At 34.9% G+C, this 15147-nt stretch overlaps 1 protein-coding gene across 1 annotated transcript; it reads right to left on the minus strand.

The window, feature by feature from the left end:
- Nucleotides 1–1798: 1798 nt before the first annotated feature.
- LOC143609090 (putative receptor-like protein kinase At2g39360) lies at nt 1799–7748 on the minus strand. The gene is made up of 5 exons (XM_077083951.1): nt 7640–7748; nt 3610–3633; nt 2625–3556; nt 2116–2187; nt 1799–1891 (listed from the first exon to the last, which is right to left on the minus strand). The coding sequence occupies exons 1-5, from the start codon at nt 7746–7748 to the stop codon at nt 1814–1816; spliced, it is 1215 nt and encodes a 404-aa protein (XP_076940066.1). The 3' UTR covers nt 1799–1813.
- Nucleotides 7749–15147: the final 7399 nt, after the last annotated feature.

Below are 15147 nucleotides of genomic sequence, written 5' to 3' on the forward strand. Positions count from 1 at the left end.
ATGATGTTATAATCAACATAAATTTGGTTCTAAAAAACACATCATACATTAATCATAGTTATATTTAATAATGGTTAATTAAAGGATAACTCGGACCATAGTCGGGTCATTCATCCCTTGTTTATGTACTTAGGCCCACATTGTACAGGAACCATAACACTAACAGTCCTCTAAACCTTACTAAAACTGACCTTATTAATCATGCAACAACCCATGCGAGTAAAGAGAAAACAATGTAGCCGTTTGTCATCTTACGCCCACGTTATCTATTTTCACTGTTTTCCACTTCTAACCCATAGGCTTGAATTATTGATTTACAACTTCAATTGATGCATAATTGCATAAATTGATCAAATTAATTCTTGATAACAAATTTCAATATTTTAAGTAATACCGTAGTTTTATTTTTATTAATAATTTTGACAAAAGGTCATGAATAACTTGTATATATCAACTCTTATATTATAGTTAATTATTTGGGTAAAGTTAAAATAAAAGGACAACGAAAATGAGAAGGGTGAGAATCAATTTAATCCATTAATATTAGATTTTAATGGTGGAGATTAATTCGAGAGAAAAAATTGATGGGAAGAGCATAAATGTAACAACCCACTTTTGTTGACTTTCTCTTTCCACATGCAAGTCACATGTCAATTCCCTTATCATTTAAAAACGCCCATAAATTTTTCAAGCAACATTCTTTTTAAAAAAAAACTCACCATAATAACAAACATTTTTTTTATCTTTAATATGAGTATCATATTGTTATATAAAAAAATAGTGGGTTTTTATATTGTGTTATTGGTTGTTCATTGCGTTTTTTAATTGGATTTTTCGATGCATTGTGTTATAGATTTTGGTCATTGTGTTATCAATTGGTACTCATATTAAAGATAACAATTAAAACAATGATTACGTCATTGAGTCTTTTTTTACTTATCATTGTGTTTTAGTCATTGTGGAGAAAAAAGTATTATGCTCATTGTGTATTACGTTCATGTCATTGTGTAACATGTAGTTTCCATTGTGTTTCACGTTTCAGGTCATTGTGTTATGTGTATTCACCATTGTGTTTTATGTTTCAGGCCATTGTGTTATATGTATTCATCATTGTGTTCTACGTTTCAGTTAATTGTGTAATATGTATTCATCATTGTATTTTATGTATTAGAGAATTTGTTGTTATTTTACATTATATTTACGTATTAAGATTACACAACAGTGTTCTTAGCATTAAAAAAAATACACAATGATTGACGAAAAAACACAATGACAAGCAGAAAGACACAACGATGAAAAAATACATAATTACAAACAAAAAGACACAATGACGTAATTTTCTTTTAATTTTTATGTAACAAAGTCATACTCGTATTAAAGATTAAAAAAATCGTTTTTTATTATAGTGATTTTAAGAAAAATATCATATGAAAAGGTTAGTCATGTTTTAAAATGATGAGGGAATTGGCATATGACTTGCATGTGGAAAGAGAAAATATGTACTATTACCCTTTTTTCTTTGATACCCACTTGACACATATAAATTAATTATGACTTCTCACACTTATCATTTTTGTTGGCATTTGTAGAATAACTAACATTAATTATCTAAGTGTTTAGATATTGCAAACAATTCATACTTATACTTTGTTGCTATTAGTGTATTTGTTTCAATTCAAAAACTACATAAATAACAATTTACTATTTCTGTTGAAGTTTCGTCACATTCCAATTAAATTTATAGATTTCACTTTTTTTAGAAAACAAAAATACCAGAAAGGATAATCAAGTCGAAAAAGAAACAAAGAAAAGGTCATACATGAATTTCATGAGATGCTTTTTCAACTTCCTCAGCAACTTGGTCATATTCCGGTTGTTGTACTTGCTCCTCCTTCAAGAAAAAAAATGAGATAAAAAAAAGTTACTGATAAAAGCAGCATTTTAGTGATAAGAAGCTATATATTAATGATGAAAAACTATAAATTTGGTGATGGAAAACAAATTCAATTTGCAGATCTCAATTCTTTTACAAATATTTTAATGAGAAAAATGATGAAGTGACGAATAGAGAAGAAGAAGAAGAAAAAAAAAAAATGAGAAAGAGGAAGGTCTTACGAGAATTTGATGAGTTGGTGTCTCAAGTTCCTTGACAACTTGATCCTTATCAAGGTGTTGTACTCCCTCAACCTTTAAGAAATTATATCTATATTTATTGAGAATAAACTATAAAACAATGAGGAAACTGATAATAGATGATAAAATGTTGACGAAACTGATGTTCAAAGATAATGCCTTAAAAACCACCAAATAAATAATGCATTACAGGTCAAATTTGTTAGTGAAGTATAAATTAAGATAACGTAAATTAACAAAAGATAAAAATATTACAACGTTATGAAAAAAAGAAAATCACACACACGTAACCGTTTCAGTTTGGATCAACATTGATGTCTACGTGTCAAGTCTTTCAAGATCCATTCCATGTAATTGATATATAGTTTAGCTATTAAAAATGTAGCAATTTATATGTATTCCTTTTGCATTATAATAATATGTGCATTTAATGGTTGAATTAAATTAAATATATATATATACATATGTATATATATAAACACCTGACTTACTTGAAAGAATAATGTTTTCTCAAGTTCTTTGAGAACAACTTTTATTGTTGGACGTTGGTCTTGAGTCTCTACCACACACTGATTTGCAACTTTTAAAAATGTTTGCAAAGAATCCTTGTTGGTTCTTCTATTTGGAATAGAACTCATTTTACCAATTGCTTCCTTTATTGCAGGATCTATCATGTCCTCTTGTGTTCCCGTGGAGAAGTTTTGTCTTGCCACATCAACTAGACCTTTCTTGCTTTCGTTAAGGTAAATTTGGTCTCCAGCACGCCTTCCACATACAATTTCAAACAAAACTACTCCAAAGCTATACATATTTGTCTCTCTTTTTAATTCACCAGTATTCTCATATTCTGGATCTACATGGTATCGTTGGTCAAAATATGTTTTTCTATATTCAGCTTCGTCTTTTTGATCTAGAGGCAAGAATACCGCCCATTGAAAGTCTTCAATCTTTGCCTCCCAATTCTGATTGAACCCGATTCTATTGGCATTTATATTACCATGTATCATCACTTTGTTATCTTCCATCTCAAAGTGAAGGTAATTCAACGCACGAGCAGCATCAATGCAAATTTTCAAACGTTTTTCCCAAGTCAAAGTACGCATTTCTTTGACGTTTCCCAAATAATCACTAAGGTTTTCGTTTGAAAATTTCTCAGTGACAAGCATCATATCAAAACCTTCAACACAGAATCCTAATAGATTGACTATGTTGTGATGCTTAACACTAGTTAGCATTTCAAGCTCTGTAAAAAACATTCCTTCTTCTTGCTCGTCATCTACAGGAATGAAGCGTTTAATAACTACAGTGTTATGTCTTTTGGATAGTTCACTTATACTCTTCCCTTCTATAGAGAAAGTGTTTTTGTTATCAAAATGACCGAGTTCTACCGTGTTACCAAGTGTAGTAATTGTTAGATCCAATTCTGTATTTGTCTGAAAAATTGTTGGTAACTAACTTTATATCAAGAAGCTGAACCTTCAAGTGTTTCAAGTTCTTTACCTGCAAACATGTAACAAGCAAACATGTAACAAGAGGAAAAGAGAGTTAGAAAATATGAAATTATAGATACTTGTTAGAAGTGTCAGATCAATTTTTGGTGGTTAATATATTTGTAATCACTTTTAGGAACCTTAGCGGTCCGAAATAACCAGAAAAAAAAAAGAAAAAAAAAGCTGAACATAAAAAGAAAAATAATATCTTATGCTAGTGGGTCCCACCAATAAATATCTTTCCTCCTCTAGCGCACGAACACCACAGTTCACATGGTAGTAGTTTGTGTTTTCCATCTTTAATGGGTTTCTTCAACCATATAATTGGGCTCATTGTCTCCACTGTAAATTTGGTGATTATTTTTTGTATTGGTGGTAGTTGGACTTTGATAGGAGATGGTGGTTGAATAATTAACAGGAAATGTTAAAAGCATTTGATAGTTTTTTATTTTTTATTTTTCAGAGTAATTTGGTTATTTTCAATGCATTTGACTTAAAAAATATATTTATTTTCAAAATTTAAACATCTTGATTTAAAATCTCACACGTCTCATAAAGGAATATCTTTCTATTAAAACAATTAGGTCATTTAGTACCCTTTCAAGACTATTGGGAACATGTAAGAGATATCAGGAGGGATAAGGCAAAGATTGGTCGGCGGGTGCAATTGAATAGTGGTAAAATCGTAAAAAAAATCTTTGAGAATTAAATTATGAATATTAGTAATTTGAAAAATACAATATATAACAAATCATTAATTATGTAATAAACAAGCGTTGTACAATAATTTAAGATATCGTAATTTTAATTTATTTTTCTTTCTTAATGCTCTTTTTAATAGTAAAAGTAAACAACCAAAGGGGTTGTACAACACTATCAAAATGTTTGTTAAGATGAGAGACCTCTCAAATGGTGTTTGTTGGTTAAGTCTCTTGGTGGATGAAAAATGGTAGAATAAATTGACGTAAAAAAAAAACAAATTAAAACGGTGAGAAATAAAGTATATCATTTTCATAATGATATTTGGCCAATCGAGCTAGAAAGTTGTTCGCCTTGTTCTTAATATATGCACTCCTCCCGCACAATAATTCGAATAAAACCACACCAAATGAGTAGATATCTGACTTGTGCGTCACACCCTTGCTCTTTTCAATTTCTGGGTCTACATACCCTATTGCGCCAAAAGGTTCAGAAAGGATGACCTGGTCCATCCGGTTAACCCATTGTTTGACAGAAACTTTAAAACCGGATAACTTTGGTTCCCAGTTCTCGTCTAATAAATTGTGGAGCTGTTGATGTTAAGATGTATAACACCATAACCACGCCCCTCATCATAATGGAGGTAACTCAGCGCACGAGCCACGCCTACACATATCTTCAATCTTTGAGTCCATGTGAGGTTCGGATTGTTAAGATGCTCGTTCAAACTTCCTTTGGCGGGCTGATACACCCTGTTTTTTTTAGCTTGTTCAATGTTTTGTTTTTCTTTAGGTCGGCAATAAACAGAGAATTGGTGCGTGGTGTTACAATGGCAAAAAGCTATTGCTAGCGGGCCCAACCCACCATACGGAACATTAATTTCTCAAAGTTATCTTCAGTTTCGGAGAAAACCCACTCGCTCAAAGGTCCAGACGTCCTTAGGATCGAACAAGAGATTACAAAGATCTAAGTCTTCTTCATTGAGGCACTCATGCCGTCCTTGAAGTGTTGTTTATTGGGATCGAACCTGAGTTTTCACTAAAAATGCCAAACTTCCTACCGGTCTACCACTACATATTGAAAATTAAGGACAATATGCAGTGTGTTGGAGTGTTGCAGGGAATGGGCAGAGCACCTTCCTGCATTTTTCAAATTTTAATTTTAATATAATGTTTATTTATGTTCTCAATTTTTACACTTTTTATTTATTTTTTAATTAATTTTAGTATTATATTAAAATAGGTTCAACCGGTTCGACGGGTAGGTCCTACAGCTACTGAGCTTCCAAGATATTTTAAATTTTGTAATTTCTAAAATCATAATTCCATAATCTACGAGCTTGTAGTAACCAACATTTTAACAGTGTGATTGACTATTTATGATTGTTTATTGAATTTTATAAACTTTGTTCATCGCCTCAATATAAACCATTTTGCAATCAGGTGAGCATGAATGCAATCAACGTCATCAGCTAATCAATTAAGTCTAAAGCTATGAACTAATCAACATCAATTTGTTAAATTAATGAGCTAATAAAATGTTAGGTAAGCGGGCAACAAGCTGCGCCACAATCCTATTTTGAATAGTAAATCCGATCCTACTAAAAACGAAGCTTTGGGTTTTAGGAGCCAAAAACTTACTCTTCAATATTCACAACTCGCTGAACACTGATCAAAAAAGCCATAACCTCCGGGGTTAGAAACAGAATGTATAAAAAGCAAAGGGGAGAAACACACATTGTTTCTCTAAACAAGCGTTCTTGTGTTAGCAATTTTGTCTGATTTCGCGTTCAACGCAACTTGACCCGCAACAAACTCATTATTTCTTAGCCCAACAAGAGGGAACACTCCTGTAAGATCCACACAAGCGTGTTTCAAGCATATGTAGGTGTAAGAATTTGAATGAACAGACATCCTTGACTAGTATATTCTTTTGTGAAATTAAACTAAAAATTACAAATTTACAAGCCATCTCTAGATGCTTAAAATAAGTTACAAAGAAAACTAATAATCTAGAACTTATTTGATATGATTGCTTAGTTGGCATTTTGCAGTAAATCAAAACCCTGACAAAATATTGGTCATGGGCATTGTGATCGGGACAGACCCTAATAAATACTGGCCCCTCGGAGCATCAAACAATTAAGTGGGTTTTTGGTTTTTATTTTAGTTTAGTTTAATTATTTGTTTTATTATTATTTACTTGTTTATTAAAAAGAAGTTTAAAATCCCTCCGGACATCAAATCACAATGGAGCAACATAGGCTCAAGGATTTAAAGTCCCCGGTGTTCACGTGATAGTGACGTGGTATTGTAGAGGGGTTTTAAAACCCGCTCCACAAAGAATGGTCTTATGACCCTACACTTTCAAACAAAACCTCATAAGATCAAGCATATACAATAAATAGGCTTGAACTGCCTATATATTTATATTTTCTTATTACTTTTTTTACGAAATTAAATTACGACATACTGCAATTGCGACATATTTATGCGTTACAACATTGGTGACAAATTAGTTTGTGAGAGATCAGCAACGCATCCATTCTCCAATGGAATTTGTTTCTGAAATATTTCATTACAGATTATCAGTGACGGAGTTTCCATGATTAATTTCTAACTATAAGTTATGCATATTACAAATATCCAAAATAGATGCATGGTTGATCCTTTTTGATTATATCATTCATATATATACTAGCTTTTATCCCCTGTATTACTGCGGGTGTGGGAAGCGCGGGGGTGGGGGGTTATTTTAAATTATTCATTTCTAATATTTATATATTTTTTTATTTTAATTTTATTTTTTGTAAAGAAAGTTAATAATATACTTGTGATTGATAATGAAAGAGTTTTGACAAATAAATAAGATATTATAACCCGGTTTAAAATTTATCTGGGTTTGATAATACCTATGGCCCGCTTATTTTTTTTTACTACAAAATTGTTTCTTAATTATAAATAATATTTTTTTAAAAAAATCAGATATTATTTTTTAGTATATGTTGGATTAATGTTGACTAAGCCACCAGAAAAAGAGTCGTTGGTGTGGTGACCAAGTTATGGGCTGAATGTACGTTGGAGTCCAAGAATAAAGGAACAGAATGAAGACTAAGTTTATCTGCTTAGTTTGTTATTTTTTTTTCTATTTAAGCATCTTTAGTTTGCTTTGTTTATCATCACTTTCAATTAGCCGAAATCCACTTTTGTAATCTTTTAATCATTCCTAAGCATTTGGCTTTAATAATAAAGATTACTTTTGGCAGCAACTAGTTCCAGTTTCTTTGATTCATTTAAATTTCCTGATCCAAATCTTACATTTGGTATCAGAGCAACCACGTTCTGATCCAATTTTTATGCCAAAGTTCCTACGTTTCAACATCATGTCAGTCATCACAAACCCTAACTCCTCAAGAGACAATTCCATTCCATTCCAGTGCCCAATCCTCACACCTACAAACTATAATACCTGGGCCATCAAAATGGAAGCTATCATGGATGCCCACGGGTTGTGGGATGCCATCGAGCCACCAACCGAAGTGGTTGCGGATGAACGAAAAGTAAAACAGGCTCGAGTTTTCATCTTTCAGGCAATCCCTGAAGAAATACTTTCGCAGGCGGCGAAGAAAAAGACGGCTAGTGAAGTATGGGATTCGTTGAAATCCCGGTATGTGGGTGCAAAACGCGTTCAGAAAGCTCGCTTACGAATTTTAAAAAGTGAGTTTGAAGGGTTGCAAATGAAGGATGGAGATTCTATTAACGAGTATGCAGGAAAGCTGTCGGGTATGGTCTCAAAATTTAACAGTGTTGGAGCAAAGTTGGAAGATGAGGAACTGGTACGTAAATTGTTTGACACGGTCCCGGAGAGGTTTATAAACCTAGTGGCTTCAATTGGGCAAAGTTCAGATGTTGAAACTATGCCATTTGAAGAAGCGATTGCACACTTGAAAGCTTATGAAGATAGAGTAAAGCTTCCTCAATCGAAACAAGCAACCGACAACAGCTTGTTACTCACCAAAACGGAGGGTCAGACGAGCTCGAAGGGACAAGTGAAGAACCAACAGTTTACGGGCCAGAAGTCCGGTGGACGAGGAAAAGCTGACCGGGGTGGTCGGGGTAGTTTTCGGGGACGTGGTCGCGGTAGGGGTAACCGCGGTGGACACGCCGGGAACCTAGATCAAAGGAACGGGTCAAGGAACAGAGATAAAAGGCACATCGAGTAGGTCATGAACTCGGGCATTATGCATCGGAGTGTAAAGAACCGAAGGAGAAACAGGATGAGGTGAATCTAAACCGAACTCAAGAAGAGAAACCAGCCCTCTACTTGACTATACATGGTGAAGAAACAGCCTCCATGGTCCTTTTAAATGAAGATAGAGTCTTTCCAAAGTCGGGTGAAAGCAAAGAAGTGTGGTACGTTGACAATGGTGCTAGCAACCATATGACGGGGATGAGGGAATCATTCGCTGAGTTAGATTGTAACGTAACTGGGCAAGTTCGGTTTGGAGACGGATCCAAGGTTCAAATTGAAGGGAATGGTCCATTGGTATTTGAAAGCAAGACCGGCGAACACATACTCATCCCTGATGTGTATTACATTTCGGCGCTCACGAGTAATATCCTCAGTTTGGGGCAACTCACTGAGGAAGGGTATGACGTGCACATGCATGGAAACGTCCTGAAGTTGTATGACGACCATGAAAGACTCATTATGAAAATTCAGGGTCAGTGAATAGACTTTACAAAATCAATTTAAAAATTGCAAAACCAGTTTGTTTGGCAGCCTACATAGACAATGAAGCTTGGTTATGGCATGCAAGGATGGGCCATGCAAATTTTGTTGAACTTGAGTCAATGGCTCGAAATGATTTGGTTATGGGAATGCCTCGCATAACCCATCCAAAGCAGGTGTGTGAAGGCTGTCTGGTGGCTAAACAGGTCTCAAAAGAAATTCCCAAAGAGGCTCAGTGGAGAGCTAGTGAGCCATTGGGCTTGGTCCATGCAGACCTATGCGATCCAATTACACCACAAACAGCAGGTGGTAACCGGTATTTCTTACTTTTTGTTGATGATTTTACAAGGTTATGTAGGTATATTGATGTGCTAAAAGTAGTTATATAAAAACACGCTAATCTAGACACTAAGTAATAAATTCTAGACTCTTAAACTTAACTAAACTACTAACCGGCAAGTGAACCAGTCGACTCTAGTACAGCTAAGTAAGTCCGGATATCGAACCCACGAGACTCTTTAAATTACGTTTACTAGCTAATTAGACTCGACTACAAAACACGACTTATTATTTATATTTGTTTAAGGGGGGGTTTATTTAAAATACTAAATTAATACTATTATTAAAACTAATTAAGAAAACAAATAAATTAAACGAAAACAAAGTTTGTTATGAAAATAAGATGATGATGAGAAAACTACCTAGGCTAGACTCCCCTAAATTTTGGTAATGAATTGACTCGGGAAAATATTTAGTTATGGACTGGGATCGTAAAATAGACACTTAAAAGAAAAACCAAATAGGACCCCTGACCCTTCTCAAGAGAAACCTATGGATTTCTAACAAGTTTTAACGCACACCAGTATTAAAAATCAAGTTCGCTTACGGTCACCCAATTGTTTACAATTTAGTTCCTTTATACGAAATCCTACCTTACAGCGCGGAAATCAAAGGCAGTTTAATATATCGAATTGATTCAATAGACAATAATTAAATAATCAAACCTAGACGGACTCTTTACGAAGAACTAAATCTAGCAAGATCAAATAATAAAGATCTATCAATAACCTAGCACCTTACAGATTTAGGTTAGCAGCACACTTAGGTTTAATTAATTAATAATTATTGTTCCTATGATCTTAATGCATATCAATCATAAAATAGTCAAAAACACAAAGTAGATGACCTAATAGCAACCTATCATAATGACAAACAATAATCTAGGCAACTATGGAATAATAACAATTAATCAAACAATCCTAAATATCCATATGCATCAATTTAATATGATTAAACCTTTTACCAAATCATAAAAATCATAACGATAAATAAATCCCAAATCAAAACACAACGTCAAAATAGGTTCATCATAAGCCTAGGCAGTCTATAATTTTTAGCCTAACATCATAAAATAAAACAAAACAATAATAAAGGAATTCATGGTGGAAAACAAAAGAAACGAAAGATTAAAGGCGATAAAACCTGTGGTCTTCGTTCTTGGATGATAAGCACGCCACCGTATGATTCCAAGCCTTCAAAACCTCCAAAAGATCACCTCTTGAGCTCCAAATTTTGTTTATGGCTTTCAGGTTATTATTAGGGTTAAGTTTATGGGTGTTTATATAGACTTTTAAGGCCCATAAACTTAAAATTAGTAGAAGATTCTGTAAATCTAAGCCCATAAACTTAATATTTGTAGAATATTCTAGAAAACTGAGCCCAAAGTGCCGCGCTACGGGCCTTCTCCCATTTTGCTTGTTTTCGCCCTCTTTATGACATGGTTGAAACCCGGAACCTAAAATATTCAAATAAATTAATAATATACAAATTCTAATAAAAACCGAACGAAAACTAATAAAATATTATATTAAATATACAAGGGATTTATATATATTTAGCCTTATATCATATATGTAATCAGTTCGAAGGATCAAGCTTTCCAAATGTTTAAAGTGTTTAAAGCCCAAGTTGAAAAGGAAAGCAAGCACAAACTGAAAATGCTAAGAACTGATCAGGGGGTGAATTTACTTCACATGTTTTCAATGAGTTTTGCAGAAATGAAGGCGTGAAGAGGCAATTAACAACTCCATACAACCCTCAACAAAATGGGGCCGTGGAAAGATGAAATCGTACGATCATTGAAATGACTCGCTCATTGTTAAAATCTACGAATGTACCTGAGGTGTTATGGGGGGAAGCCGTGAGGCACTCAGTTTACATTCTTGATCAAATAGCAACAAAGGGGCTAAAAGGGGCAACACCGTACCAGATGTGGAAGGGTCACAGACCGAACCTTAGCCATCTAAGGGTCTTTGGTTGTGTGGCATACGTGAAGCAAATGAAGACTCACCTCACCAAGCTAGAAGATTGAGGTCAAGTAATGGTGTATTTAAGGAGTGAAGAAGGCACAAAAGGGTACCGAATGCTAGACCCTGTCAAGAACAAGATTGTGATTGCAAGATCAGTAGAGTTCATTGAAAACAAGAAATGGGCCTGGGGAGAGCCCAATGTTGAAAGACCTTTAACGAGTTGGGCTAGTGTACCTGTTACAAGTGTGGTAGCAGAAACTCAAAGCCCAAGTCAGAGTGTGAATGACGACCAAATCCTTAATACTCCAGCCAATCATCAGTCAGCTATTTCGTTTGTTTCAAGTAGCCGAAGACAGCATTCAGAGACAAGGCAAGACACTAATACGGTTCCATTTGATGACACTCCGTGTCAGGGGTTTTGATCAATTGGAAGGCTGTACCGTAACTCAACAGCCATGACTGACAAAGAGGTACAAGATAGGTACAACCAAGAGTTAATGTTGATTGATGACGAGCCGGCTTCATACGATGAAGCTGCAACCAAAGAAGAATGGGTAAAGGCTATGAAGGTGGAACTCGACTGCATTAGGAGAAATAACACCTGGACTTTAGCCCGGCTGCCGCCTGGTCATAACGCAATAGGGTTAAAGTGGGTGTATAAAGTGAAGAAAGATGCAAATGGGAATGTTACTAAGTACAAGGCTCGTGTAGTGGCAAAAGGGTATGTACAAAGAAAGGGAGTTGATTTCGAAGATGCGTTTGCACCAGTAGCCCGATTAGAAACAATTGGACTCCTTCCTATTGCTGCAAAGGAACAGTGGCTTGTGCATCACCTAGATGTCAAGTCAGCGTTTCTAAATGGTGATCTCAAGGAGGAGGTTTATGTGACGCAACCTAGCGGGTTTGTAGTGAAAGGTAAGGAGGAGATGGTGAACAAACTGAACAAGGCTCTGTATGGCCTGAGGCAGGCCCCACGAGCATGGAACGCAAGGCTAGATAAAGTGCTGAAAGAACTCGGTTTCAGTAGATGTGTTCATGAACAAGCCGTGTACATAGTACATAAACCAGATTTCGTCTTAATTGTTGGGGTATATGTAGACGATTTATTAGTGACTGGATCTAGCGAAGGGAAAATTCATGAATTCAAGAAAAGAATGAAGATGGTATTTGATATGAGCGACATGGGGAATTTGTCATATTACCTTGGTATTGAGGTTGAGCAGTCAAGGACGGGAATAATGCTCAAACAGGAAGGGTATGCAAGAAAAATTCTTAGCATGGCAGGTATGAGTGCTTGCAACAAAACAACATTTCCCATGACTCCCAAATTGCAGTCGACCCTAAAGATGAAGACGGGGAGGATATCGACCCAACCATGTATCGGAAGATAATAGGGAGCCTTCGCTATTTGATTCACACCCGTCCAGATCTGAGTTATCCAGTAGGAACAGTAAGCCGGCTCATGCAAACTCCAAAGCAAAGTCATTATGCAGCAGTTAAACAAATCCTAAGGTATATTAGAGGAACAGCCGGATATGGGCTAAAGTATAATAGTGGCGGAGATGGCAGATTAATCGGGTACAGTGATAGCAGTTATGGTACTGATATTGAAGAACGACGAGGCACAACTAGTATGGCGTTTTATTACTCGAATAATCTAATCACATGGAGTTCACAAAAACAGAAGACTGTAGCACTCAGTTCATGTGAAGCAGAGTTTATGGCAGAAACATCAGCAGCGCGTCAAGCATTGTGGTTAAGAAACTTGCTGAGTGATTTAGTTGGAAGAGCTGCAGAGAAAGTGAAGCTTCTGGTTGATAACGAGTCAGCAATTGCATTGATGAAAAATCCTGTTTTCCACGGAAGAAGCAAACACATTGACATGAAGTATCATTTCATTCGTGAATGTGGTGAAAATGATCAAATTTCTGTTGAACATGTAAGCGGGAATCTGCAGAGGACTGATATTTTAACGAAGCCATTGGCCCGGATTAAATTTGCAGAAATGAGGAGCCTTGTGGGTATGGAGAACTTTAGCAAAGAGGTCAACACTAAGGAGGAGAGTGTTGGATTAATGTTGACTAAGCCACCAGAAAAAGAGTCGTTGGTGTGGTGACCAAGTTATGGGCTGAATGTACGTTGGAGTCCAAGAATAAAGGAACAGAATGAAGACCAAGTTTATCTGCTTAGTTTGCTAAATTTTTTTTTCTATTTAAGCATCTTTAGTTTGCTTTGTTTATCATCACTTTCAATTAGCCGAAATCCACTTTTGTAATCTTTCAATCATTCCTAAGCATTTGGCTATTATAATAAAGATTACTTTTGGCAGCAACTAGTTCCAGTTTCTTTGATTCATTTAAATTTCCTGATCCAAATCTTACAGTATATCCCTATTTAATAGGATTTTCATATCAAATATTTGGTGAGATTAATTTTTAATTTAATGAGATAACCCGTTTAAAGGCTATCTGGGTTTGGTTAGCCCCATAGCCGTGAATTCGAATCAAATGCATGAGAAATCTTCATTTACAAATAAAACAATATGATGATTTAAGATGTAAGAAACAACCAACTAGCTTTTAAAAGTTTTATTTATATATATTTAAGATAAGAATAGTTTAGCCTGTTGTTATCCACTGACTACTTTTTTTCAAGGAAATCCTTCCAAACCAATTTTTTTTATTGCATGGTAACAATTAAGTCTCCTTTTTTGTCATTATTTTCCCTGGAAATCCAAATTAAGCTTATTATTTGTATATAAGCGTATGAAGGTAGGAAAAATATAGTTTTGTCTTGTTATTTATGCCTCTATATTTATTTATCTATTTATTTTTAATAATTCAGTTTTGATAAGATGTGGACTCATAATTTAGTAAGGTTTAGGATCCTCTCACACCACTTGGGATTCCCACACAATTTTTTTTTCCTATACGGCTCGTATAAGGCTATACGGTCGTATAGCACCTGAATCATGTCAGTTTGTGTCATAGATTGTCAGTCATTGTTTATAGTGCCTCGTATAGCCAGTGGCGGATCCAGGAATTTTTTTTAGGTGGTTCCCTCTTAATTTATAAGGTGGTTCCTACGCGTCTTCTATATATCCGTACACTATTATTTCGAAACTCGGGTGGTTCCGGGGAACCACCCGTTTGTATGCTGGATCCGCCAATGCGTATAGCCCTATACGGGCCGTATAGGGCTATACGGGCGTATAGATAATTATTTAGACACAATTTTAAATATTAATATGTTAATATGGCCGTATAGACCTATACGGGCGTATAGACAATTTTTTGGACAAAATTTTAAATATTAATACGTTAATATCTTACATTTTAATGTATTGAGTACATAACATACTTGGCCAAATATGATATTTTAGAATAGAATAAATTGTCTATTAACATTTACATAACATATTCGGCTAACTAATTTGTAGTTGTACTCCGAGAATATTCGTTTAAGATTATATTATGCTACATTTTATAATAGTTTATACACAATAATCAATCAATAATTAAGCAAACAAGAAAACATTTAGCCAAAACATACTGATAAACATTTGGTCCACATACATAAAAATAAACATTCCTTATCAATCCTTCCAACCCAAATAAACATTACTAAATAAGTGAGCCACACACTATTGCCCACGGATCGACAAAACAAAAAACATGAAAATTGTGAGTTGAATAAAACTGTCGGTAAACATGTTCATGAGCACATTGATGGTTATCGACGAAGACTAGCATGTACACGAACCAAATGAACATGATTGGGGCATG

The sequence above is a fragment of the Bidens hawaiensis genome, unplaced genomic scaffold (genome assembly GCF_021521415.1).
Source record: "Bidens hawaiensis isolate Kalapana, Puna unplaced genomic scaffold, B.hawaiensis_p1.1 tig00419489_1, whole genome shotgun sequence".
NCBI lineage: Eukaryota > Viridiplantae > Streptophyta > Magnoliopsida > Asterales > Asteraceae > Bidens > Bidens hawaiensis.